Genomic DNA, 26,055 nt, shown 5'->3' with positions numbered 1-26,055 from the left:
TTTAATATTAATGTTAATTGGCATTAATAGAGTTAACTAGTGTTAATGAAGATTTTTAAAAGGCTGCAGTAACCTAAAACAATGCCTACATTTTTTTAAAGGAATAGTTCACCCAAAAATTTTAATTTTGTTATCAGTTACTCAACGATTTAACTCCAAGACTTTCATTCATCTTCGGAACACCAATGAAGACATTTTTAATATTCCCTAGTTGTTTATCCATTGAAAGTCCATGCAACCAAAATTTTCTTGCTTCAAAAAGTTGCTTTATATGATGGAATATATTTAATTTACGCTTTTATACATATATAAACATTGATCAATGCACATACATAGAATTTATGGTAAACACAGATTCTCAACTGTGCTTGCTTGATGTGTGAGAACTAACCACATTGGTTTGGAATGACATTTTTGTGGTTTTGTCATTAATTACTCGCCCTCATGTCGTTCTAAACCTGTAAGACATTCGTTCAACTTCGGAACACAAATGAAGATAATTTTAATGAAATCTGGGAGATTTCAGTCCCTCCATTGACAGCTATGCAACTACCACTTTCAAGCACCAGAAAGGTAGTAAAGACATCATTAATGTAATCCATGTGACTCCAGTGGTTTAGCCTAAATTTTAAGAAGCGAGTGCTTTGTTTGCGCAAAAACCCCCATCATTTACCGCTTTATTTACAAAATATTAATCTCGAAGGTGCATTCACGCAACGTCTGCTCTTGCGTCAACGCATGTTGGAGATTAATATTTTGTATTTATTACCTTTGGGACTTGAAAGTGGTAGTTGCATAGGCCGTCAATGACAGGACAGAAATCTCTCTGATTTGAAAAATCTTCCTTTGTTTTCCGAAGATGAACGAAAGTCTTGCGGGTTTGGAACGACATGAGGTTATTAATGACAGTATTATCATTTTTGGGAGAACTAACCCTTTAAGTATGTGGTTCATTTAGATTTAGATCTAAGTGTTCTAAAAGAACAGCAGTGCTTGAACACTTAGAAATAGTGTTACTTGAAGGTGTTGTTGTGACTCACTAACAACCTGCAGCTCTAATCCGTTCCCGAATCAATGCGTTTGTGCATCATGTGATGTGTGAGCCAGTCATTATTTTCTCAAATGAAATTTATTGACCTGAGTGGAACATAAACAACTGATAAAACTGTACAAAAATCAACACCACCACCTTGACCATGGCACCATACGCTTATCACTTAACACAAATCACTACATAAAAGGTACTCTAGCTTTCACTTCTCTTAAAACACAGAAAACGGTAGTATAAAGTTACATTCAGCAAAACACTGTTACATATTTTGTGATAGACACACAAATGGCATGTTGCATTTCAATCGATAATTCGTCATACATATATATATTTATATATATAAACCAATAAATAAAAACATTTACTAAAAACACTTATGTACAGAAAAAACATGCACTTTATCCATTGAATTGGTCAAGGAGGGTTTGTAAACAGTTAGCAGGTTTTGGCAACATGCAGTGTGAACTTCAGGCTTCCGGCTCTTATTCCGGCATTGTGTTGCTAGGCGACAGGTTCCTCTGTTTGAAATACTGCGTGACCTGTTGCGGCAGCTCTGCCAATACGGATTTGGCTAAAGTTTCCTTCGGAGCCTGCGAGAACAACAAACACACGCAACGACATCATTGAGGATGCATATTTAAGTACAAGCTGGCAGTGGTCACTTGTCGAAGAAATGGCAGACACGTTCGGTTGCGTGGCGGTGAATGTTGGCACTGTTTCCTCCCATATTCTCTCTAAGCTAAATGAATTTTAATTTCCTCTGAATGGAGCCCAAATGAGGCAGTGCTGCCCGTTCCCTCCTGCTGTTGAGGAAATCACATGGCCCACAGACCGCCTACTCGTACTCCTACTGAAGATTCTGTTTACATACGTGATCCAGTATTGGATTCACTTCAGAACAACAAGAAACTATCCAGAGGTCTGTGGCAACAGAAATATTGATTATATGCGTCAGCTAAAGCCTCTAGGTCAATTAATCTGCATAATATTGAGTGTTTAATGCTGCTGCTCGATAAAGACTTTTTGACCCTGCATTGAGATAAGCGTTGAATCATGCACCCAGTGACAATACCTTTATATAACCGAACCAGTGTAGAATCAAGCGAGAGAGGGAATCGGACTCACGTTGCGAAAGTCCCTGAATGGGACGAACTGCACGATGTCTCGGACCGCCTCTTCTCCTGTGTAGGATCGCAGCACGCTGCTGTCTCCATCCAGAAACTCCATGGCGGTGAAGTCGGCATTGCCCACCCCGATGATAATGATGGACATGGGAAGCTTTGCGGCTTGCACTATAGCGTGACGTGTTTCGTCCATGTCACTGATCACTCCGTCAGTAATAATCAGTAGTGTGAAGTATTGCTGCAAAAGAAGAAAGGGAAACTATAAAAGGAGCCCATGGAAGGTCACATGCTCACATATCTCTTCATCCCAGTGCTGTACTCTTAAATAGCACATGGACCAAATTTTGTACATTTCCTAGAATCATCTTGTTAAATCAAACAGTTTTAAATCAAAGCAGAGGCTACGATACTGTAAATGCAACTTTACGCTGCGCCACAAGGGTGCTCTGGGTGGCTGGTAGAGTCAGGGCTCTAGACTGCAGCCAAATGTTCGCATTTAGTGACTTTTTTCTGCCGCTGCGACTAAATTTGTTAGAGGTCGCACTGGTGCCACCACCACATTGCCCAACTGATAAGAGCTGTCATTTCTGTTGCATATGAGAAAACATCAAACGATCACGCGACACCGTTACTACACAGTGCTGAGAGATTCTGTGAGAAAGCGTTTGAATTTGCTGCAGTATTAATAACATCGCTACTGCGTGATCTAGTAAGAAGCATTCAAATTCAGTGCAGAATTCTCTGTTATAAACCATACCAGATCAAACAGAGCTGATGTGGAAACCAGGAGAAACATTGTGCCATGTGTGTGTTCAGTCCACAAATCACCAACATTCACCATGGATTTAACTGTAACTATAAACATGGTATTGTAGCAGAAATAGTCGAATGTTTTTACATTATTCATATTTAGGGCTCGTACAACCTTTTGAGAGTGAAATTCAAGGACTTTCAAAGCTCTAAATATGATCCAGTTTAAATGTTATTTTTAATGTGATGACCAAAAACATTTGTTCATCTATCAAATATTGTTCCCAAGGTTTAAAGATGTAGGGAAACTAACACGTGGCAAACAAACGCTTTTATTTAATGCAGTTGCTAGGATGTACAGTAGCTAGGGTGATTGCTAGGGCATTGCTATGGTGTTCTAAGGTGTTGCTAGGACATTACTATGGTGTTCTAAGGTGTTGCTAGGGTTTTTTGTGAGTTTACTTACCCAAGTCAAAAGAGACTTTTCTATGATTTTCTTGGCCCTAGATATGGAGTACACAATGCTGTGGTTGCTAGGGCATTGCTAAGATTTTTGGTGTAATTGCTAGGGGTTTGCTATGCGGTTGCTAAGGTGTTTGGAATATTTCCTATGCTGTGGCTAGGGTGTAGCTAGCAGACTGTTGAAGTGTTCAGGGTGCTTTACTTAAAGGGTTAGTTCACCCAAAAATGAAAATTCTGTCAGTAATTACTCACCCTCATGTTGTTCCAACCCCGTAAGACCTTCGTTCATCTTCGGAACGCAAATTAAGATATTTTTGATTAAATCTGAGAGCTCGCTCACTCCTCCATAAGCTTCTAAGACATTATAACTTGCTGGCCCAGAAAATGTATTAAAGACATCGTTAATATAGTCCAAGTGACTACAGTGGCTCAATCTTAAGTTTATAAAGCGACGAGAATACTTTTTGTGTGCAAAAAAATAAAAAAATAACAACTTTATTCCACTTTTCATTTCCTTCTCTCTGGGCCTCGAGTTTTTTCACGTAGTGTTTTAGCGTAGCGCGTCAGTGTTGTACGTCACACATAGGCTCACTATTGGCCGACGCTGGTCATGTGTGTGATACGTGTGACGTGCAACACAGACGCGCTACGCTTAAACACTACATGAAAAAACTCGAGGCCCAGAGAGAAGGAAATGAAAAGTGGAATAAAGTCGTTATTTTTGTTTTGTTTTTGCACACAAAAAGTTTTCTCGTCGCTTTATAAACTTAAGATTGAGCCACTGTAGTCACTTGGACTATATTAACGATGTCTTTAATACATTTTCTGGGCCAGCAAGTTATAGTGTCTTAGAAGCCTATGGAGGAACGATCCAGCTCTCAGATTTAATCAAAAATATCTTATATGTGTTCCGAAGATGAACGAAGGTCTTACGGGGTTGGAACAACATGAGGGTGAGTAATTACTGACAGAATTTTCATTTTTGGGTGAACTAACCCTTTAAGGCCCAATTCAAAAGAGACATCTCTATGATTTTCTAGGCCAGACATGGAGTCCACGATGGTGCTCTGGGTAGTTGCCTAGGTGTTCGGGATAGTTGCTATGTGGCTGCTAAGGAATTTTGGGTAGTTGCTGGGTTGTTGCTAAGCTGTTGCTAACATGTTCTAGGTGGTTGCTAGCGGGTTACTAAAGTGTTCTGGGAGGTGTTTTGGGGGTTTACTTACCCAAGTCCCAAGTAAAAAAAGTGCCATTTCTATGATTTTCTCTGCCCTAGACATGGAGTCCATTCTTAATATAAATGTTTTTTTGCCCTTTTTATCATCCGCCTGGTGAAAATCATATATACTGTATAATCGCTTAGAAGAGCCCAAGCTCAATGATTTGACGTTTTGAAAAACCTCTAACCCTTACTTATGAACAACAGTATTTAGCAAGAGCTGCTAATGACAGATATTTCATCTAGCCCCAAATCTGACAGTTTACTCTGAGATACAAACAAAGAGTGAAGAAAAATAAGATACGTTTATGGGCTGTAATTCACAGCCCTCCCCCCACACAAAACAGGCAGACAGAAGCTGGAGTAGATATGTGGAGGGATTTACGCTGTCACTTTCCCTCCCTCCTGCTCTCCGTGGCAGCTCTTCTCTGACAGTAACACTTAGCATGGAGCTCTGCCCGTCTCTCAAAACCATAATTCATAGGCACAATACTTCAATACTTCCTCCAGGAGTCCAGCCTAACTACACACTCTCTGAAAGAAGAAAGTTGGATCTGCCACAGCAAAAGTTACACATAGGAACTGGGGCTTTCGAGGCCGATCTAAAAGCTAATTGGCCTTAAATTTAGCTGGTGATGTGACCTGAATAATCATACCGCACAGGAAACTGTTCTTTATTTTTCACTGTGGTGAGCCGAGATAAAAAATATAGTATTTACCACAGTACACACTCTTGTGGACAACTAATCTTTGAGTCAAGTGCCTCCAAATAGCGTTGCATAGTAAAACATCATGCTAAAGTGTTCCCTCGCTTACTCTAAAAAATACTGAATGCTGTCTATTGCATAATAGTGGAGATTACTATTACGGCAAGTACCCAGAGCACACTACCATCATGGTGGCGATTTTTGAACAGGCAAGTACCACTTATATATACCTAAAAATTCCTAAATATGGATTATGCAAGAGATCACTGAATATTAGGGGTGTAACAGTACACAAACATTATTGAAGTCACGGTTCGGTATGGGTTCGGTAGGTTACAGCAGGAGCAAATTTATTTAAACATACCTTAAATAGGATAATTAAGACATACTAACAGGTTAAGTAAATAGAATAAATATAGTGCATATACAAAATGCTTCTCTCTAGAGTTCATTTCCCTAGTGAACTAACCTGCTGTCATCACTAAATACCTGAGGTAAATGTAATGCTACGTGAGATATTATACTCAAGCTGTTTTATTGTATCTTTCCGCAGTTGAAACACTGGTTGAGAGATGTAAACATCAATCATAGTATCTTCTTGTGCGTTTTTTACTTGTAGCAAACAGTGTTGCATTGCCGCGCGCCCCCTTCTGGATTGGAGTGTGGATCGCCTGTGACTGAATGTATTTGTCGTGCGATACGTACCGTACGGTACTGGACGAATACATGTACCGTTACACCCCTATAGAATATTATTACCAAGAAGACAACATAAACAGAGGACATTCATCTAAAACAGAAACAGAAGAAATCCAAGACCGTGCCCTCTTCCCTTAGATGTATTATGACCGAATGAGCAGTACATTCATGCGTAAGGGAACAAGGGACGAGGCTGTGCCCCCTGCCCTAACAGCCATACTGTATTGCTGAGACACTGTGGGCAACGCTTCCTGTAGACACTGTTAACAGTCCTAAATATACTCACTCAGAACATGGAGTCACACAAGCTGTCTTATCACTTATCATCCAAATAACCAACATATAACAAACTAAAAACCCCAAGATAATGCAGGAAACACGTTGGCACACAATCCTAATTCGTTTGGATTCCCTAACCTTTACAAAGACACTGTTTGGACAGGCTTAAACACAGTTATCCGCTGGCTGCTGGGCTTCTTGCGGTCCCTGCCCAGCGTCACCAGCAGGTGACTGTGTATGACAGCGACCTCTTCCTCCCTGCTGTGGCCTCTGAAGTCTGGGCTTTTGATGTGCTATAACAGACAGGCTCATTAGCGTCTCATTACACAGGGCAGAGACGCACACGCCGCTTAATTGAACATTTACAGACACATATAATTGATTGATTGCCTAGCACAGTGTTCTAGCACAAAATTTACACACCCGTAATGCAGCACTTACGAAACCACATTTCTTGATCTGGAAACCATTCTCTGGAAGTCTCTTCATCAGCTTCAAATTTCTAAAATATGTCCCTTGGCCATTTAGTAGTGGAAACAAATAATGACTGGCACACTTGAGGAGCTCACAAAACCCATTCTGCTTTAAGAGACGCTGCAAGCCCACAGCACTATCTTCCTCCTACTGCATTAAGGCTCTATTCTTCTCTATCTCTCTTCACTACCCATTTTTATCTTTTAGAGGTGACAGGGTGCAATTAGGGATAGAAAGCGCTCTAGGCTCTCCTGAAGGAGGTTAAATAATAACTAACTATTAAGTTTTCCTTCCAGGCCAAGCATTTGGTTAAGAAGTGTGAGTTCAGCACTGTGTTCAGCTCATGATCAGCCACCAGAGGAACTGCCTGCACTCATCTCAGGTTATAGTTTTGATTGACATGATGTTTTTATTGAGCACCAGGAGAGATAGCGCTATGTTAATTACATATTTCATTGGCTGTCATTGTTTTATTTAAATTTATTTTAACCCTGTAAGCAGCTGAGTCGTTTTAGAGGTGCATTTGTAATTCATTACATAAAACATTTTGGGTGAATCCCAAAAAAACATGCCCAGGTCTCAGTTCGCCCCCAAATTCAGATGAGAAAAATAATTGTTTTGCTGAAAGAGTCAAGACAATGAATATTTTTCTCAAACTCTACATAAGCATTTTGACATTTTACTTTTCTGTAAATATTAATAATTAACTTGTGGATTATTATGATTATATTCTCATGCTGCAAAAAATCTACAATATAATATAATTTATACAAATTAATTTTTTATAATAAATTATATATATATATATTATAATTTATGCTTTTATATATACAGTGTGTACACTGTATATATACACACACTGCTTATATATATAATTTATCTATGTATACTATTATATAATTCTATGAAATGTACAGTGATTTATTACAATGATTTTTAAATAAAGGCCTTAAATAAAGGTATACTGTAAAAAATAATATGATCAATATGATGAAATGTTATGACAACATTTTTTTACATTGCCAAATTAAGTTAAGCAATTTTCAACTGCTTTTTATAAGTTAAACAAGATTTAATTCATTTTAAGTCAGTTTAATGAAATTTAAGTTCAAATTACTTAAATATTTCATAAATGGAAAAATTACATAAATGTATACCATGATATGTAAACAAAATAATTTAAACAATATTAATATTATATTATTATAAAGATTGTGTGTGTGTGTGTGTGTGTGTGTGTGTGTGTGTGTGTGTGTGTGTGTGTGTGTGTGTGTGTGTGTGTGTGTGTGTGTGTGTGTGTGTGTGTGTGTGTGTGTGTGTGTGTGTGTGTATTGTATGTATGCAATACAATGAAAAAATGCTTGTACTTCAGAGGCTTCATGTGAGTAACCCTTTTATTTGAAAAAAATCTAATTTCGACTTATATAAACATTTTTAGAATTATAAATGTTCTAATCAAGTCTGGAGCACATTTGTGTGCCATGCCAATCGTCGGTATGATGACTGCACTGGCATTCTGTGTAGCTTTGTTCCCTCGCAACAACTGAAAATCGTCGCTCCGCTCTCCTTCTCCTCTGAAGCTGGCCTTGCTGCTGGCCTTTACACAGAACAGACCTGAGGGTGCAGCCTCATTAGTCATTAAAACCCAAGAACAACTGGGGAAAAAGAGAGAGCATTTGTTCGCTGAATCTACTTCTATAAATAGCTCTAATTGAAAAGGTATTTTAATGGTTGTTTTCCACAGGGCTGATAATAAGAGCAGGAGAAATTGTGTGCACTGTGCTGTTCAAAGCCCCTCAACAGACTTTGAACTAACAACCAAAGGCACATTTTGTGAGTGTCTTTTATGGAGCAATTAGGCTCTGCTGAGCCAGGGTCAGTCCTGTTGCCTATTACGACAGCAAACAACCACACAGGCACGCCCATCCCACACACACAGCACCAGCAAGACTGGAAAACTGACTTCTTTTCCATCTGCATATACACAACCTCTCTATGAATACAAATGCAGAAACATGGCTAAGATTTTTTAATGTTTTTGAAAGAAATCTCTTATGCTCACCAATTTATTTATTTGATTGATAGTACTGTTAAAACACTAATAAAAGTACTGTTTTCTATTTTAATGTATTTAATATATTTTAAAATGTTATTTATTCCTGATGGCATAGCAGAATTTTAATTTCAGTCTTCAGTGTCACATGATCCTTCAGAAATCATTCTAATATGCTGATTTGCTGCTCAAAAAAACATTTGAAGAACATTTATTCAGTGTTCATCAATGTTAATATTTGGGCTGCTTAATATTTTTGTGGCTTTTTTTCAGGATTCTTTGATAAATAGAAACTTCAAAAGAACAGCACTTATTTGAAATTTATGAGGGGGATTTGTTTTTTTACCAACCTTTTGAACTGTATAATAAAAGTGCATGGTGACTAGAGGCTGTCAAGCTCCTGAAAGGACATAAAACGTACCATAAAAGTCGTTGCTCAAATTTGGCATGTCAGTAACAAAATGTGAGATCTGAGTGCTGAAGTTTTGTTCTTCTTCTATGATGCATATTTTGAACTTGACACTCACTGCCCCCTTTATTTTATTGTATGGAGAGGAAAAACAGCCAGTACATTCAGCTTAACTTCGCCTTTTGTACTCCAAACCTAACAAAGTCATACAATATTGCGATGACATGAGGGGGAGTAAATGATGACAGAATTTCCATTATTGTATGTACTTCTCCTTGAGTACAGTGAAGCAAAACAGTCAATTTAACAGTAAAATAGTCTGTGCTGCAGATAAAGTGAGTATGTGAATTTTTAAATATATATAAAAAAAGAAAGAAAAAATCAATCTACAGTTGATTAGGTTTGTGATTAATTCAAAATTGCAAGCTTAGAATCAGCTAGAGCCAAAAGGCACTTGCAGAGCCACAGTTGAGACTGAAGCAAATTTTGCAGACGCTTACAGGAAGTTAACAGACTGAGCTAAACTTCACAAGTGGAAAGCTGAGGGAACACCCTGCCTGATGAAACACAGACACATTGTGCAATGGCAGAAGAGAGTGAGCCCTAGTCTGCTCGCTTGTACCTCGCTCAAATGTTGCACATATCTAAGAAACCGAGGAGTTTCACAGTTTCCACTCAACGTCTGAGGGGGAACACAGAGTAGTACTGTTCTTCTCTAAGTGGAGAGATTTATGTAAAGTGTGTGTGGATCCACTCCAGTGTTTCCTCATAGTCTTATGGGCCAAGTTGACAAAAGTAATGGGATGTAATGAGTCTAATGATGCTTTTAAATGGAGACTTGCTGTCCAGCACTACTCTTGAGGACAAGCCTTTTTGTTCATTTAACGAGTGGCCATTAACTGTTAAACTGCTAAACAGTGACAGCAGGCAAAATGCATGAAACAGTCATTTGCTTTTGCATTTAAAACATTTAGCAGATGCTCTCATCCAGAGGGATTTCCAAAGTGCTTTAGCTTCACATGTGAGACTGCCATGGCCAACAGATGGCAAGCGTTTCAGACAGTTATCTGATAAATCCATAATTTATTCAATGTACAAGTTATCATACAATCCAAACAAGCTAAATGTACAGTAAAAATTAAGACCATCCAAGCAATGAATGGTTTCTAGCACAAGACTAGCTTAACCAACTAGACTTCCTTCTTACTTTCACTGCAGAAAAACCATGCTCCTCCTGAACTTTTAGGTACTTACTGCGGCAGTGTCCTGCTGGAGGGCCTGGGTAGCGAAGCGGGCCACGTGGTTGATGATGGGGGAAAAGTTGGTGGGTCCATAGAAGCGGATGTGAGGCAGGGAGTTGGAATAAGCTTCAACGATCCCCTCCACACCTGCATGCATATAAAACACCATCATTTAAGCTACTGTAACTCTACACATCAACTTTATCCTGTCTCTACGACAAAAAGTTATTTGAAAATACGATGTTTGTGAGCCTCACCTGAGCAGAAGGGGTTTGTAGGGTTAAAGTTGATTGCAAATTCATGGGATACCTGGAATACAAAGAGAAAAAGAACAACGATAAGAGTAGCTGAAAAAAATGCACTTTTAATGCACTTTTAATATATATTTATACTATTATTCAAAAGTTTGTGGTCACTAAGATCTTTTAAAAGAAGTCTCTAATGCTCACCCAGAATACATTTATTTGATTAAAAATACAGTAATACTGGTAAATATTATTACAATTTTAACTTTCTATTTTAATATATTTTAAAATGTACCAACTACTTCAGTCTTTAATGTTTTATAATCCTTCAGAAATCATTCTAAGATGATTTAATGCTCAAAAAACATTTTTTACTATTATATAAATACTTTCTTATAAAAACTATTTTATGTAAATTCGGCTTATTACAGAAGTGAACAATTTCTATTGATCACGACAGCAGTTATTCATCAAATGATGATCAAATGATGGAGAAGAATGTTATTACTGAGAATATACAAGAAGTGTCAAAGATAAGTGCACTTTTGGTATCATTTGCATACTTCCTTTCAGTGAATTGGGTGCTAATACAAACGCAACGTGTGCAAGTAAACAGCGCTATCGGCGGGTGCAATTTATTCCTTGTGAAATGCCCCCCTCAGACTTCCTTGTATTCACTTCAGCGCCATGGCAACGCAGATGGGATGACAGTTGTATAATCACTGGGATATCTGAGTATTATTCATTTTTCTTTATCTACCTCTTCTCTGTCTTGCACTTCACACTCTTGTTTCCATTTCACAGTTCCGAAGCATTAGCAGGCTTTCACATTCAATTCCATTTGATTATTTAAAAGGGCAACTAGTATGAGATGCACAAAAATAAACATGCAAAAATACATTTACATTGACAAAAATGCACGCACATTTACGGACAATCTTTCTTACCTTCCAGTCGGGTGGGAGTTGAGCCCCGAATCCAAGTGCAGGAAACATTTTGTCCCTGTGGACATGAAGTGTGAAGGAGAAGTGTGATTTTAACAGACACTGCTTTTGTGGCCATATGTAGACCTTTAAATTGTGTTTTTTATTAAAAGCACTGTTACATACGTGTCATAGTCTTGGATGATCTGGCCTACAGCCCAGATGGCAGACAGATATTCGTTGCTGCCCATTGGGTTGATATAATGCAGAGATGACGGCTCCCTGGGGTTTCCATTGGACGCTGTGAAGTCGATGCCAACCTGGAGAAACACACATCCACAATGTAATACGGTAATGTGTGCCAATTGGGCTGGTCTATAAAAAAAGACAAGCAGCTGTTAGTACGATGCATTTCATAAGCTTTTCCCTCAGTTAGTGGGGCATCAAAGCTCTTAGCTAAAGGCGATGTTGTTATCACCGAGGGAGGTTGAACCGTCAGATCTGCTCAAGCTGAGATCTGATAGCTCTGTCCTATGGCAGTCATGAACCAGGAGACATGTTCTCTGACTACATGCTTACAAGAAACATTTACCAGTGCAGAGAGACCAGTGTCTAACCTTCACACTTGCTAGAGCACACCTAACCACTGGATGATCACTCCCCCTGGGGCTGAAAACAGATTAATGAAGGAAAGGAAAGGGAAATAGAGTGGTAATGATAGGGCGAAGGGAATAGGAGGTGACAGAATGAGGGTGCCCTTTCTTGTAGTCATCCTCACATTGCCAGTCATGGCCTCCGGGTGACTGAGCTGTGAAGTTTAGCACATGAGTATAAACCAAAGTGATGTCTACTATATTTTCTCTGGTGTGGCTGTTAGTACTGTTAACTTCACATTTTCCATTTCTTTGTGAGAGTACCTTTCTTGCAATAGATAAATATGGAATATACTATACACCCTTCACAGTATATAAATTCTGTCGTCATTAACTCTCCCTCATTTGAAATCTCCTGCCACTTTAAGACCAAATGCACAGATCTAATATACTGACAAGCATTCGATTACTTTCCCAACTGTTTATGTTCACTTAAGACATAACTGAATGCGTTTAAGTGAAAACTCCCCAAGATTGACATTCAGACATATTTTTTGTGTGTATTTTTCCGTTTAAGCACACGCCAGAAGCCTAAAGTAGCCTACTCTTGTCCATGCGCACACAGAAAGCCGTTTGCGCTTTTTAACTCCTTTTTAGAATCGAGCAAGTCCGGCATGAGACTGATTACAACAGTCACATTACATGATTTGGCTGATTTTGATGTTACGTAGGAAAGGCGACAGCGCACCACTTTGAATGCGGCATTGTGTTTTCATAATCGTTAAAACTAAAATTCTATTAATCACAGCCATAGGCATTATATCATCTTTGAGAGCAAGGGGGCCTTCTGGTGGTTCGGCGCCCCTACGCAACTTGAGTACTTGCGTATAGGGAGGACCGGCACTGCCTCCTAGCCTGGTCCTACCAGACTCTCGCACATTTCATTTGCACAGAGAGTCTGGCCACTCTCCATTGACAAGCGTTAACTTCCTTGAAGGCGGGTACTCTGTTGAAGTTTAAAACTATTGGATCTGCCCAGAGCCACTCTGGATCTGCCATAACCAAACGCTAACATTTGGTCGTGATGTAACCCTACAACTCAAACTAGCGCACGACCTCAACGTCATCATTCTCAGCCACTCCCTCTGTTCGCTGATTGGTCCGGTAAAAATTTGGCCGGAGAAAACTCACGAATATATCGCAAACCCAGACGGAGTACTGAAAGAAAATGAAAATTGAGCGGAAGTACGCCAGGCTAACTGAAAATGACAGAATTTTCATTTTTGGGTGAACTTTTTGTTTAAAAAGAAGCAGAGCTTAAAATGAGTTATAGCCTAGTGACCGCAACTAACAAACTAATTTTTTGATTTCTATTTCAAAATGAACAAAAATAACCTGCAGGCCTTCCCCAAGTCTTCTCTCAAGAATTGTGCGATTTTTTTGGCCGACCGTGAGTAAAATCCTAAAAGCCTCAATATAAAGAGAAAACATTGCTTCTGAATGCTGAATTCAGGAGTGTTTGCCCAATGCTGAACCCTGATCTCGACTGCCTTTATAAAGATGCTGTGAGGAGCACTTGGTAAACAGCTGCACTGAAGCTGCACAAGAACTGAAAACTGAGATCACAGCTGCAGCTCTGAAGAAAAGCACTGGAAAAATTAGAGACAGATAACGTTTGAATGTCTTCACAAATACTGTCTATATTTAAAACTTAAAGAGACAGTTCATCCAAAATTTAAAATTTTGCCATCAGTTCAATCAAAGTAGTAGTCGGATTCATGAACAAAACCTTCTTTTGAGACTCTTTTTTTGAGGAATCTTTTTTTCATTGAATCATTTGTTTCAGTTCACAAAACCTGAATGATTCATTCATGAATCAAACTGATCTGTTCTCAACTCAATAACTAACCGCTCACTTGAGGGTTGAGTGAGCTAATAAAACTATCTTATGGTTACAGAACACTGTATTGACCACTTTTATGATGCTAAGACTTCCTTTTTGAAGTTCGAAATGACTAGTCCCTGTTTAATATTATTGTATGGAAAATTGTATTCAAAATTTCTCTGTTTTTTTTTTATTTATTTTTACAGAAAATAGAAAATCATACAGGTTTAGTATAATATAAAAGTGAATAAAAAGTTGACAATATTTTCTTGTTTGGATGAACTAATACTTTAAAAGCTAGATAAATATTTCAAAATAATAATAATCTATACAGAAACTGCCCTACTGGTGAAATCTGTATCATAATCTGTAGGTTAACAAAGAACCGTGTATCACGCAAACAAAATATCGAAATCACTTTCCTTTGTTCAGAGGCTCACACGGCTTCTCTCGCTTTCTCTCTCTTTTTTTTTTTTACATCCCCCTGTCTCTCTGTCTTTAGTTTCAAATGAGAGACATGAACCTCTACACTGCAGCACACTGTAACTATAGCAACCTGTGAATTTCACTCACTTTCTGTATCATTTCTTACCAATCACACTGGTGAAGGCAATTGAGTCACATAAAGGAACCATATATAGAGCCTGCTCAACTGGACAGTGTATACGTAAAGAAAAAAGGCTTTTAGGTCTATCAGATTCAACAAATTTGACTTTAACCATCATTTGCTAAAAATTCAGTGATCAAATGGATCCACCATACAAATCTGACTCTTCTCGACCTTCTTGATTGCATTCTGCCATTGTGCTCAGTGACAGAATATATTTTCGAAATCATCTGCATACAAATGATGTTATTGCATTCTGCATGCATGAACCCCCCTCCCCTCAAAAACTGTGACAAATAAAAAAACAACAGGCAATTAATTCCAGAGGTGACGTTATCATACTCACAGTAAACATGAGCTGACAGCCACCCAGAATGTAGTCCAGGAACGAGTAGTTTCTCGTAATCTAACAAAGGAACAATACATCTTATATTCACATAAATATAGCACGTAACCACCCTTTGACATTCCCTTAAGCTAAAGGTTGTAAAATGGTCATTTAGATTTAATGAGATCCACTGAGTCATATTCTGTTTTAATGCCTGAATCCATCAGTAGAGGTGATTAAAATGTGACGGTGCAGGACTGACAGGTGTTTTGTGCTGATATTAATACATGTTATTTAAAGGGGATTTAGCACTATTAAACTAATCTGTCCTTACAGCGAAGCCACAATTAAAGGCCTTTTATTTGTAATATAAATGTAATTAAATAAGCCAGAACAAGGAAGGTGCTTTAATGTGCAAGCAGAATGTATTTAATACTGCTTTTTTTATTGCCTGTGCATAGCGAATGTGTGAAATTGCTTTCCCTTTTTATTTACTTACCTTGCATGACTTCACAATTATGATCCCAGAGTTTTTGTAGCTCTTTTTCTTCTGTTTTTTGGGATTAATGCATTCAAACTCAACCTGTAAACAGAGAGCAGTGTTATTGTCCACTTTAAATCATTTCTATTTTGTGTGTGTGTGTGTGTGTGTGTGTGTGTGTGTGTATGTATATATATATACTATATAATGTTATTTTAAGGTCTTCCTTAAGCAAATTTGAGACATAAAATTTAGATATTGCTGTATAGAAGCAGCCATACAGCAACATTGTCTACTCTGAAAAGATAATACAAGTGTCAGCATCATCTGTGAATTCTAGTGTGAGCATTCGAGTGAAATGTGAACACCGAGGGGTAATAACCACTGCGGGCGGGCACTCGATGCCTTTACAACATGGCACAGAATTCATCATATCTCTAAGCTAAGGCTGTGCAACAGAATGTCAGCACCTGAAACCAGTGAAAGGATGTTAATTAGTACACTTACTCTTTCTCCAGGAGAACATTTACCCATGTTCTGCCTAAGTGTGACTGGTAACACACAATGCTTGTTCTGGTAAACAAGGCAGCGGTAAAATAAGAGTGATTTGCATCTCAAAAGAGCCAGTTATACACTCTTCTGTTTCTCCCTCCCACCTCTTTTCTCCTTCTCTCTCTGTCTCTCCCTCTCTCACTCACTAATTCTCAGCTTCATTATGCCAGATAATGAGGCATAGCTAGTACTCACATAGTATTCTGGCGCAAGAGTGGCAGGCATTAATGTGAGCCAAGCTTTACTTCATGCATTTAGTTCCTACATTCTGGAAATTAAGATTCTCTACAGTGTTAATTGAAGGCAAGCCCACCTCCACTGCGTTCTGTGCTTCGCTCATCTTGTTAGCGGTGGTCTGAAACTCGCCGATGAAGTCATGGCCTCCGTCGTTGTCGTAATCGTAGCACAGCACCTGTGACATCACACAATTACTGCGAGTTGTGACACGTATGAACATGTAAAAGGGAAGGGAGGCTATTAAACTCTTTTGTAGAATTAATTCTGGGTCATCAGGGTGAGATAAGACATGAGACAAGAGACAATCTTGACAGCAAGCAATCATCATGCTTTTTTGTTGTATGAAAAATTGCAGCTTTGACATTTTGTTACAGCAGAAAAAAATAATTTTTTAGTGTAACAAATTATCTTCTAACGCTGCGATTTGATTGGATATAATAAATTTGGACATGTACAGTACTCTTCTAAAGTTTTTGATAGTCTCTTTTGCTCATCAAGGCTGCATTTATTTGATCCAAATTAGAGTAAAACAGTAATATTGTGAATTATATTTGCAATTTAATTGAACTGTTTTATATTTAATATATTTTAAAATGTAATTTTTTCTCTGATGGCAAAGCTGAATTTTCAGCAGTCGTTACTCCAGTCTTCAGTGTCACATGATCCTTCATAAATCATTCTAATATGTTGATTTGATGAAAAGTATCTTATTATTATCAATGTTGAAAACAGTTGTGCTGCTTAATATTTTTGTAGTATTATATTATATAATTTATGTAGCATTATAAATGTCTTTACTGTCACTTTTTTTCATCAATTTAATGCATTCTTACTAAATAAAAATATGTGATTTCCGACAAAGAAAAACAGCTTTTTTCACCTATAATAATCTATTTTGTAAAGCTAAATAATGTTTTGTACTAGATAGCATAATATGTACTTAATATATAAACCACAAACCTTGATGTTTCTGTCCACATCTCCATTACAAAGTGAGATTAGAGGCACAGTGAAAGGCTTCCATACAGGATCCAAAGTGTTCTTAATGACCTGAAGTCACACACAAATGGCTATTATTTTCAATAACACAGGCTGAACCACAAGCTTAACATCTGATAAAACTGTAGAACAAAATTGTACATAAATGAGAGTATCAGCAAAATAGAGTCTATTTAGCATCTTACCTCTGTTCTGTGAACCATCATCCATTTTCCATCATCCCCTTGTTTGTGAAATTCTAAATAGGGGTCTGATTTACCGAAAAAGTCCTGAAAAACAGCCATAAACAAAAATATCATCATCTTCTATTGCTGAGTGCTTTTTAAAGTGCTTGAATGGTTATCACAACCTCTTAACTCACCTTTTTATCTAGCTTCCTCCCACACATGGTTAGGGTGATTATTCTGTTGTCGGATAACTCCTGGGCTGTTATCTAGACAAAACGGAGCATATCGTGATGCTCTAGTACGAACTCTATCAATGCATATGTCTGTTATGGTGTGTTATGTGGTGTCTTACTGTGATGGCCCCCTTCCCTGCTGGCTTGCCATTAGCCAGAATCAGTGGTCGATGTAGCTTCTTATTTGACACAATCTAAAACAGAACAGATGGCCTGATAAATGCACAAGTAGAAGCGATACAGAGAGCTAATTTATCATAACTAAGATCATAAAAGCTTAAGATTATCCAATTATTGTGGTGTGAAACAGCATACAGCAGATTGATCTGGAAGCCGGTAAAATATGTTAGTGTTACCGTACCACTCCCAATGTGCAGGTGAACTCGCCCAGAAAGTCGTGTTCGTAAAGCTGGCTGCTGCACTTGTCCTCATCAAACATGGCAAACTTGAGTTTCTGGACCTCCTCGAAGTGGTAATCCACTTGGAATTTCACACCAAATACTGGATTCAGGTTGTTCACGGCCGTCTCCGTTCGGGCCAGCTGAAATGACATATACAAATACAGGTGATTATCAGAATTTACACCAACTTATAGAGCAACTTTATACAACACATTATGTGTCTTTCAGTGGTGTAATACAAATATGTGGATCTCCGTTAATGTGATCTCCGAGTGATGCAGTGTTTTTTTTTCATAAATGACTTATCCGTGCACATCATAATTTTTTTTAAATTCATGAGCACTTGTAATCTTTAATCAAAAACGTCAACACCCTCTCCCCCTCGAATCTAAAAATCCTTCACAAATCACAACTGAACTGACTGCAAACTGGAATTCAGGTCTGCCTCCATTTAGTTAGCAACGCTTAACTCCCTACGATCCAATCAGTTCCAGAGGAAGAAATCCAGTCATCCACTCTACATTTCGTTTCACTCGGATATACATCACAATAGAGAAGAAAAGGCTATCTCAACTTCCGCTTCATGCCGACTTTAAGTGAAAAGAGATTGAAATGCTAAAAGTTAATTATAGCTCAATATATCAGGTTGGCTGATTAATTTACCAATATTCTCAAGTCACATCTCACTCCATAATCAAATCAAACACTTTTTATGCATAAAAAATATGATTTTTTGGGGGGTTGTAACATTATTTTCATGAACATTTCAAAGTTCTAAAAAAAATTTGTAAATTGTTTTTGTAATCATTTGTAATGCTTTTTTGTCATTTATTTTTTAATATGAAATTCCCATTACTGACCCTTAATATATTCTCATTACTGTAGTAGAGTAATAAAATATTAGTGTAATAAAAATATTAACTTCAAGGCAGCATAAATTAAAGACAGCACAACAGTATATATTTATATAGAAAAATATATGGTCACACTTTAAATTATGGTCCAATTCTCACTATTAACTATGACTTTTGCCTCAATAAACTCCTAATTACTGCTTATTAATAGTTAGTATGGTAGTTGTTAAGTTTAGGTATGGGTTAGGATTAAGGGATGTAGAATATGGTCATGCAGAATAAGGCATTAACATGTGCTTTATAATGACTAATAAACAGCCAATATCCAAGTACCATGCATGCTAATTAGCAATTAGCTAATAGTGAGAACTGAAGTGTTACCAAATATACTTATATGCAATATATTATTAAATACTACAGTAATAAGAATTAAATTATTTTGCATTATGGACGATCACTACTATACAGGTGTACAGATCATGAGAACATGAAAGAGAGCTTGGGCAGCGTTTTTGTTTAATATTTAGCGTTCTAAATTCCTGAACGCATCATGTTCTAAAATGCATTTAACCATGCATTTTTATTCTACAAACACATTCCTTTGTTTGTCCCCGGTGTTTCCATGGCTACAGTGTACCATGGAAGAGTGATTTCATGAACTGGCTTGCCCTACAGACCGGCAGCACTGGCCTGCGATGACCGGACCGCTGAGGGCATTGTCCTGTAGAGACAGTACAGGACGCGTGTGCTCACTGCAATTTTCCTCTTTGGTTCATGTTTTTATTATATTTTGCTTCCTACATGCCAGCTATTTCAGCTTCTATGCTTCCAACTTGGGGCTTTTTGTCCCCAAGATATCTCTAACACTCCCAATTCCATCTTCTGTTCTTTCATATTCGCATGTCAATCTTCTCTCTTCATTCTATCTCTAACTACACCAGATTTTATTAAAGGTTAACCAAAATAACTCCAGTATTCTGTGAAGGTAAGGTGGAAAATGAACATATTTCCTCACTCCTTACCTCCACCCAGTTGCCATCCACATCATGGAAAAGAACACAGAAAGGGTCAGACTTGGATGCCACGTCACGGTCCAGCAGGTTGGAGCCGCAAACGGAGAGCTCTACCTTTGTGATGCAGTGCTGGGTCCCAATGGCAGGACCCGCATCGGGGCCCGAGGCCAGAGTATGGGCCATGGAGATGAGAGTACCTCCTCTCCCACACCCTGCGGGCAACAAAACACTATTTCAATTATAACGTCTTACATACTCATTTGCAAAGTATTATTCATTCAGAAAACATCGAATTTATTTTAACCTGAAAGTAAACGAAACATTTTTGAACATTTTAATCAAGAAAATACTACTACATAAAACTGATAGGAAATATTAGGTATTAGAATATTACTTTAATTAAATAATATTAATAAAAAAAAAAAAAAAAAAAAAGATACTGTACTATGTCTAGGACATTCAAATAAGCAAATTTGACACTAAGCATGTTTTTTTTTTTATAACAGCCAGGTCTTCCAGCCAGGTTAAAAAAAAATTCAAACCAAAGGTTTTCTCTCAAAATTATTTTGTTATGCTGATATAACAAGCATTTTGACCAGTGGTCTCAGACTTTTGAAATTCACTGTATGTCTAATTCTCTTTAAAAAGCAATACTGCCAAAACTTTAATAATCAAAACTTTGCTGAAAAACTAGTTGTGCAGAATCTACTACATGCCTTCTTTAGCAAGTAAAATTACTTTTATTATTATTCAAAAAACTTGATTTACTTGATTATCCATACATCATTTTAAGAAAAAAATCATGTTAAGATGAGAGTAACAAATATGATACCTCAGGTTTTTGAGGAACATTTATATTAATCAACATTGTATTGCATTGCATTGCATTTTATGTTTTGCCCCCCACAATAAAAAAATAAATAAAAAAAACTACAGAGCTTTGATCATAAAATTAAGCATTCAAATATTTTCTTACTAAGATATTGGGAGATATAGAGTATTTATCTGCATTTGAAGTCAGTTTTCTGCTATAATGTTAAAAAGATCTCATTGATTTACATTATAAGCTATCAGAACTTTTGGGCCATATGAATATTATTAACTGGAGCAAATTGCATATTTTGCTCAATTTTGGGCCTCATCAGAATAAAAATCAGTTGTTGTTTTTTTTCACTTCAAGTATGAGCTTCAAATTCTACTATAAGCCATAAAACCTGATGTATCAAATACAATACTCAACAAAGAAACATGCATTTTTTAGATTTTATTTTTTTTTTTTTACTATTATTCTATATGTCAGGCTTTACAGGGTTAAAAAAATTTAAATGGTAAAATGAAAAAATTAGGATACTAGAACTTTGTAAATAAATGAATAACACAGAATTGTTTGCCCTTTTCTGACAGAAATGACTTGGCCACACGTCTGAGACAGGGACGCCTGAGTTCATGGTGCCCTGACAAACAAATCCTCAAATAATCACTAAACATGAAAACACTATGATTTCCACACGCATCAATGCACGCAGACACTCGCGCACACAGAACACGAGCCTCACACCAGGACATGAGGAATACAGCGAGGGCTCTTGTTGCTTAGATACTGATGTACCACTGTCTCTTTCTGTGTTAATGTCACAAACCACAATTAGGCTGTGACCACCATAGACAAAGCATGAGTGAAAATGACTTCACAATCATGTTACAATACATCACCTGTAGCACGACGATTTATCATGTTAACAAGAGGTACTAGTTCATCCAAGTTAGTACAGCGCATAATTTCCAGTCGCACACATTTGGGAAAAAAAGTATATTTAAAAAATGTCAACTTATACAAACTTTCTTCCAAAAAGCAAAAATCTTGGTTACAGTGAGGCACTGTACAATGGAAGTAAATGGGGCTAATCCATAAACATTAACATACTCACCGTTTCAGACATGTAGACACAAAACAAACAATACCTGTATTAATATGATTTTAGAGAGAAAAAAAATTATAATATTGACCCTTCAAAATTTTAAATACCTCACCATACCTTCAATGTTTACTTAACAAAAAAGAAAATTAGGGGGAAAATCCATTGTGGACAAACATCTTACACTAAATTATAAACAATGGAAACGTGTCTTGATAAGCTGGGAGATAAGACGAAAACTCACCTAAGTTTCCATCCCAAAACGGCATCTTTGAGTTTGTAATGATTGTTCGGATTCTAAATGTACTCTGTATTCAAATAACCATTATATAGTGCAGCGGTGTTGGTAACCATTCCCAGAATAATGTCACGTTCCACATGACCGTGAGGTCATGGAAAAAGATACACAGCCTCAACTAAATCTCATTCAAGAAATTGCACAACCGGATGAGACACATGGAGTACGTCCAACGTCAGAAACACTCCACGAATGATTAACTCTCCTCTTAACCTTGCTTCCTAATATAATCGCAATTGTCAGGACCAATGTCCATAAATCATTCAGTGTCTTATCCTGACATGAGCCCACCGTTTGAGGTCAAAATGGCAACACATATCCAAGATGACTTAACCTCTAAGTAATCATCAACTCAACCCTTCATCACTTATCTCCAAGATGCAGTGCCAGATCATACACAGCTCCACATTAACAAGTGGAAAACAAGTGTAAGGCTATAATCAAATATGGAGTATGCTGTTATGATTTTTTTAACCATTATAATGATTATATTGCTCACACTGAAGTCATAATAAATAATGCGGACTGTAGAAATAAAATAAATATTGCATATTTCATTGTTGGATCATGAAATACATCAGACTGCACTGCTAATAGCATGAGATATCCGGCCAGTTTATTAGGTACACCTTCTAGTATCGGGTTGGTCCCCCTTTTGCCTTCAGAACTGCCTTAATTCTTCATGGCACAGATTCAACAAGGTGCTGGAAACATTCCTCTGAGATTTTAGTCCATATTGACATGAGCATCACGCAGTTTCTGCAGATTTGTCCACCACATGCCAAAGCTGCTCTATTGGGTTGAGATCTGGTGACTGTGGAAGCCATTTGAGTACAGTGAACTCATTGTGATGTTCAAGAAACCAGCTTGACATGATCTGAGCTTTGTGACATGGTGTGTTATCCGGCTGGAAGTAGCCACCAGAAAATAAAGGGATGGACATGGTCAGCAACAATACTCGGGTAGACTGAGGCGTTTAAGTGATGCTCAATTGGTACAAAGGGGCCCAAAGTGAGTCAAGAAAATATCCTTCACACCATTACACCACCAGCAGCCTGAACCGTTGATACCAGGCAGGATGGATCCATGCTTTCATGTTGTTTATGCCAAATTCTGACCCTACCATCTGAATGTTGCAGCAGAAATTGAAACTCATAAGACCAGGTAATGTTTTTTCCAAACTTATATTGTCCAATTTGGGTGAACGCATGTGAATTGTAGCCCTGGTTTCCTGTTCTTATCTGACAGGATTGTGTTCTTCTGCTGCTGTAGTCCATCGGCTTCAAGGTTCGATGTATTGTGAGTTCGGCCCATTCTCTGTAAACCCTAGAGATGGTTGTTGTGTGAAAATCCCAGTAGATCTGCAGTTTATGATATACTCAGACCAGCCAGTCTGGCATTAACAGCCATGCCACGCTCAAAGCCCCTCAAATCACCTTTCTTCCCTATTCTGATGCTCAGCTTGAACTTCAGCAGATCGTCTTGATCATGTCAACATGCACTGAGATGCTGCCATGCGATTGGCTGAAAGATATTTGTATGCATATTTGTACCCAATAAAGTGGCCAGTAAGTATATATTATTATATCATACTATGATGCTGTTATGTTATGTTATGTTATGTTATGTTATGTTATGTTATGTTATGTTATGTTATGTTATGTTATACTACAGAGGAAAGAATTACATAAGATATTTCAACTCCTTTCTTGACTGTGTAAGTAAATGCAGTAAGTTTGATATAAATGTGAAATAATAACTGAAAGAGATTCGACATAATTATACACTGTTTACTTGTAAACATATGGTTCATCATCACAGGTTTGTTTGGGCAAACTTTTTTGCTCAAACAAAACATTTTTGTATGGAATAATTAATATAAATGCTTTACCAAAAATATGAGCGTCTCTTCTGCTTTGCCCCATAGACTTCCTTGGTAAGTGAATTACAGTAGAAACCATTTTAGTTTGTTTTTGTGAACTGAGGAGGTAATTGCAAGCTTCACTTGTATTAAATCCTAAACATTCCCTCAAAGGAAGAAGAGAAGTAACCCATAGACACAACCTTTCTTTGTAGTGTATGTAATTTATTTTGCAACACTCCAAAATAACAGTGATTTAACTGGACTTCCAGTGTTTGTGTGACAAACCTCCAGACATGGAACATAGACCACCATAAATCACAGATCGAGACTTTCCATTCAATGGACTTTTACAATTACAATGCATTTTCTTCATGGTTCATAGGATTAAAATGTGCAAACTAGCAGCACAGAGGAAGATCTAAAGTATCTGATGTCAATTCACACTTAAATTTGCTCTTTAATGTCAAAGTAAATATTCTCTTATTAATATTAATTGTAAGTTTGCTTTTTGTGATTAATTTGTTTACTAAAAACTGATTTTTTTAAATGTATATTATTCAAGCATCTGACTGTGTTACAGTTTAAGCATCACCCTTTTGCTCAACTGTCAAACAAAATATTCACTTTAGATTACAAAGGGCAACATCCTGTTTACTCTATGATAAGGTGTTGAGCCATGCAGTTGAGGGGAAAAAAAGTGTATAATGGCTGACTGAGAACAATATGAATGGAGGTTGTGGCAGTCTACTCTGCATGCAGTTAAAAATTCTCCAACTGAAAAAAAAAAATTTGGGTCAATGAATGAAACAGCAACTAAATCAATGAAGTGCTGCTCTTTTTGGGGTGCTGGATCTATTAAGTTATTCTAAATTACATTAAAAAGGCAATCCATTCAAAGAGAACTTGCATACACCTCTTCTATGATGAGCATCTCATGGAAAGGCTTGGAAAACAATTGCTATCATAAGTAGACAAAGTGTTTTATTGCTATTTCTTTTGTTTTAAAATATTATTAGTATTTTATAAATACAAGTATTAAACGGGTACGAGATGGTTACACAACCTGACATTTTTAGATTCATTAAATCTATCAACAGGATTAGAGTAAATGAAGCTAAACTGGGCGACCTTTGGCATTGGGAATTGCCTTTTATATCTGAATTCACCCTTCAAAGATGACATTTCTAAGAACTTGGCAACTGTATTTTTAAGAGTTCTCATTTTTTATCATCTTGGTAACGCTTGTATGACGCAATTATCTCAAAATGTTCAGAGTTTTCTTTGGTTGTTGTGATGCTTTTGTAATGGCATAGCCTACTTATTATTCGACATTTTGGCTTTTCAGTTTGTTGTTTTCTTAATCGTTCACACCGGAACTCTTTATGCTTATATTACTTCCTTTCGCGCGTTAAAATGTAACAAACCCTGCGTGTCTGCGAATCGAAATGATTACTTCATGAAGTCACTGTATAACTCAATAATAACTCACCTCTCGAAGCTCTCGCGCAATACGCAACCTACTTTTCTTCAGCGTCTTCTGTCGTTATTTCTACTGTTGGTGGCAGCAACTCTGCGTGTCAAAAGGATTGTGGGTTGATTGCATTATCCAGCCAAAAAAAAAAGAAAAAAGATCCCATATATCAGAAGGTAAACGGCGTTAAAGAAGAAAGCGCTTCGCCCAGTTAAAGCGCGCGAAGACTCCAGAGTCGCGCGCTCAATGAACCAACAGTTAGTTTTCACAGCTCTGAACTCCGCCCGTGTATCTCATCTGTCATTACCATGAGCTAGTCTCTTCTGAGCTATGCCACCATCGAAAAAAAGATGAAACAGGAGGAGAAGAAAAGAAAGTAACACATTTATGTTTTACATGTGTGCCTGTCGTATATTGATGTATTTTGCTAAAGGGCACGGAAACGCGCGAGCATTGTTCTTAACAACTTTTGAGGAAAACTTATATTTTATAGAAAATAAATCACAACCGGATATTGTCTACT

At 37.4% G+C, this 26,055-nt stretch overlaps 1 protein-coding gene across 1 annotated transcript; it reads right to left on the bottom strand.

Annotated features, from left to right (window-relative positions):
* Positions 1-1,117: 1,117 nt before the first annotated feature.
* cpne2 (copine II) lies at positions 1,118-25,807 on the bottom strand. Its single transcript, XM_081372945.1, has 16 exons — positions 25,551-25,807; positions 19,993-20,195; positions 18,077-18,256; positions 17,835-17,909; positions 17,677-17,748; positions 17,501-17,584; positions 17,277-17,366; positions 16,393-16,491; positions 15,546-15,629; positions 15,065-15,124; positions 11,820-11,953; positions 11,658-11,712; positions 10,723-10,774; positions 10,479-10,612; positions 2,177-2,413; positions 1,118-1,641 (listed from the first exon to the last, which is right to left on the bottom strand). The coding sequence occupies exons 2-16, from the start codon at positions 20,164-20,166 to the stop codon at positions 1,534-1,536; spliced, it is 1,638 nt and encodes a 545-aa protein (XP_081229071.1). The 5' UTR covers positions 20,167-20,195; positions 25,551-25,807; the 3' UTR covers positions 1,118-1,533.
* Between the last annotated feature and the right edge of the window lie 248 nt (positions 25,808-26,055).

This window comes from Scardinius erythrophthalmus (genome assembly GCF_964197995.2).
Source record: "Scardinius erythrophthalmus genome assembly, chromosome: 8".
Lineage (NCBI taxonomy): Eukaryota > Metazoa > Chordata > Actinopteri > Cypriniformes > Leuciscidae > Scardinius > Scardinius erythrophthalmus.
The sequence above is the reverse complement of the archived record's forward strand: the minus strand, read 5'-3'. Positions and strand labels throughout refer to the sequence as shown.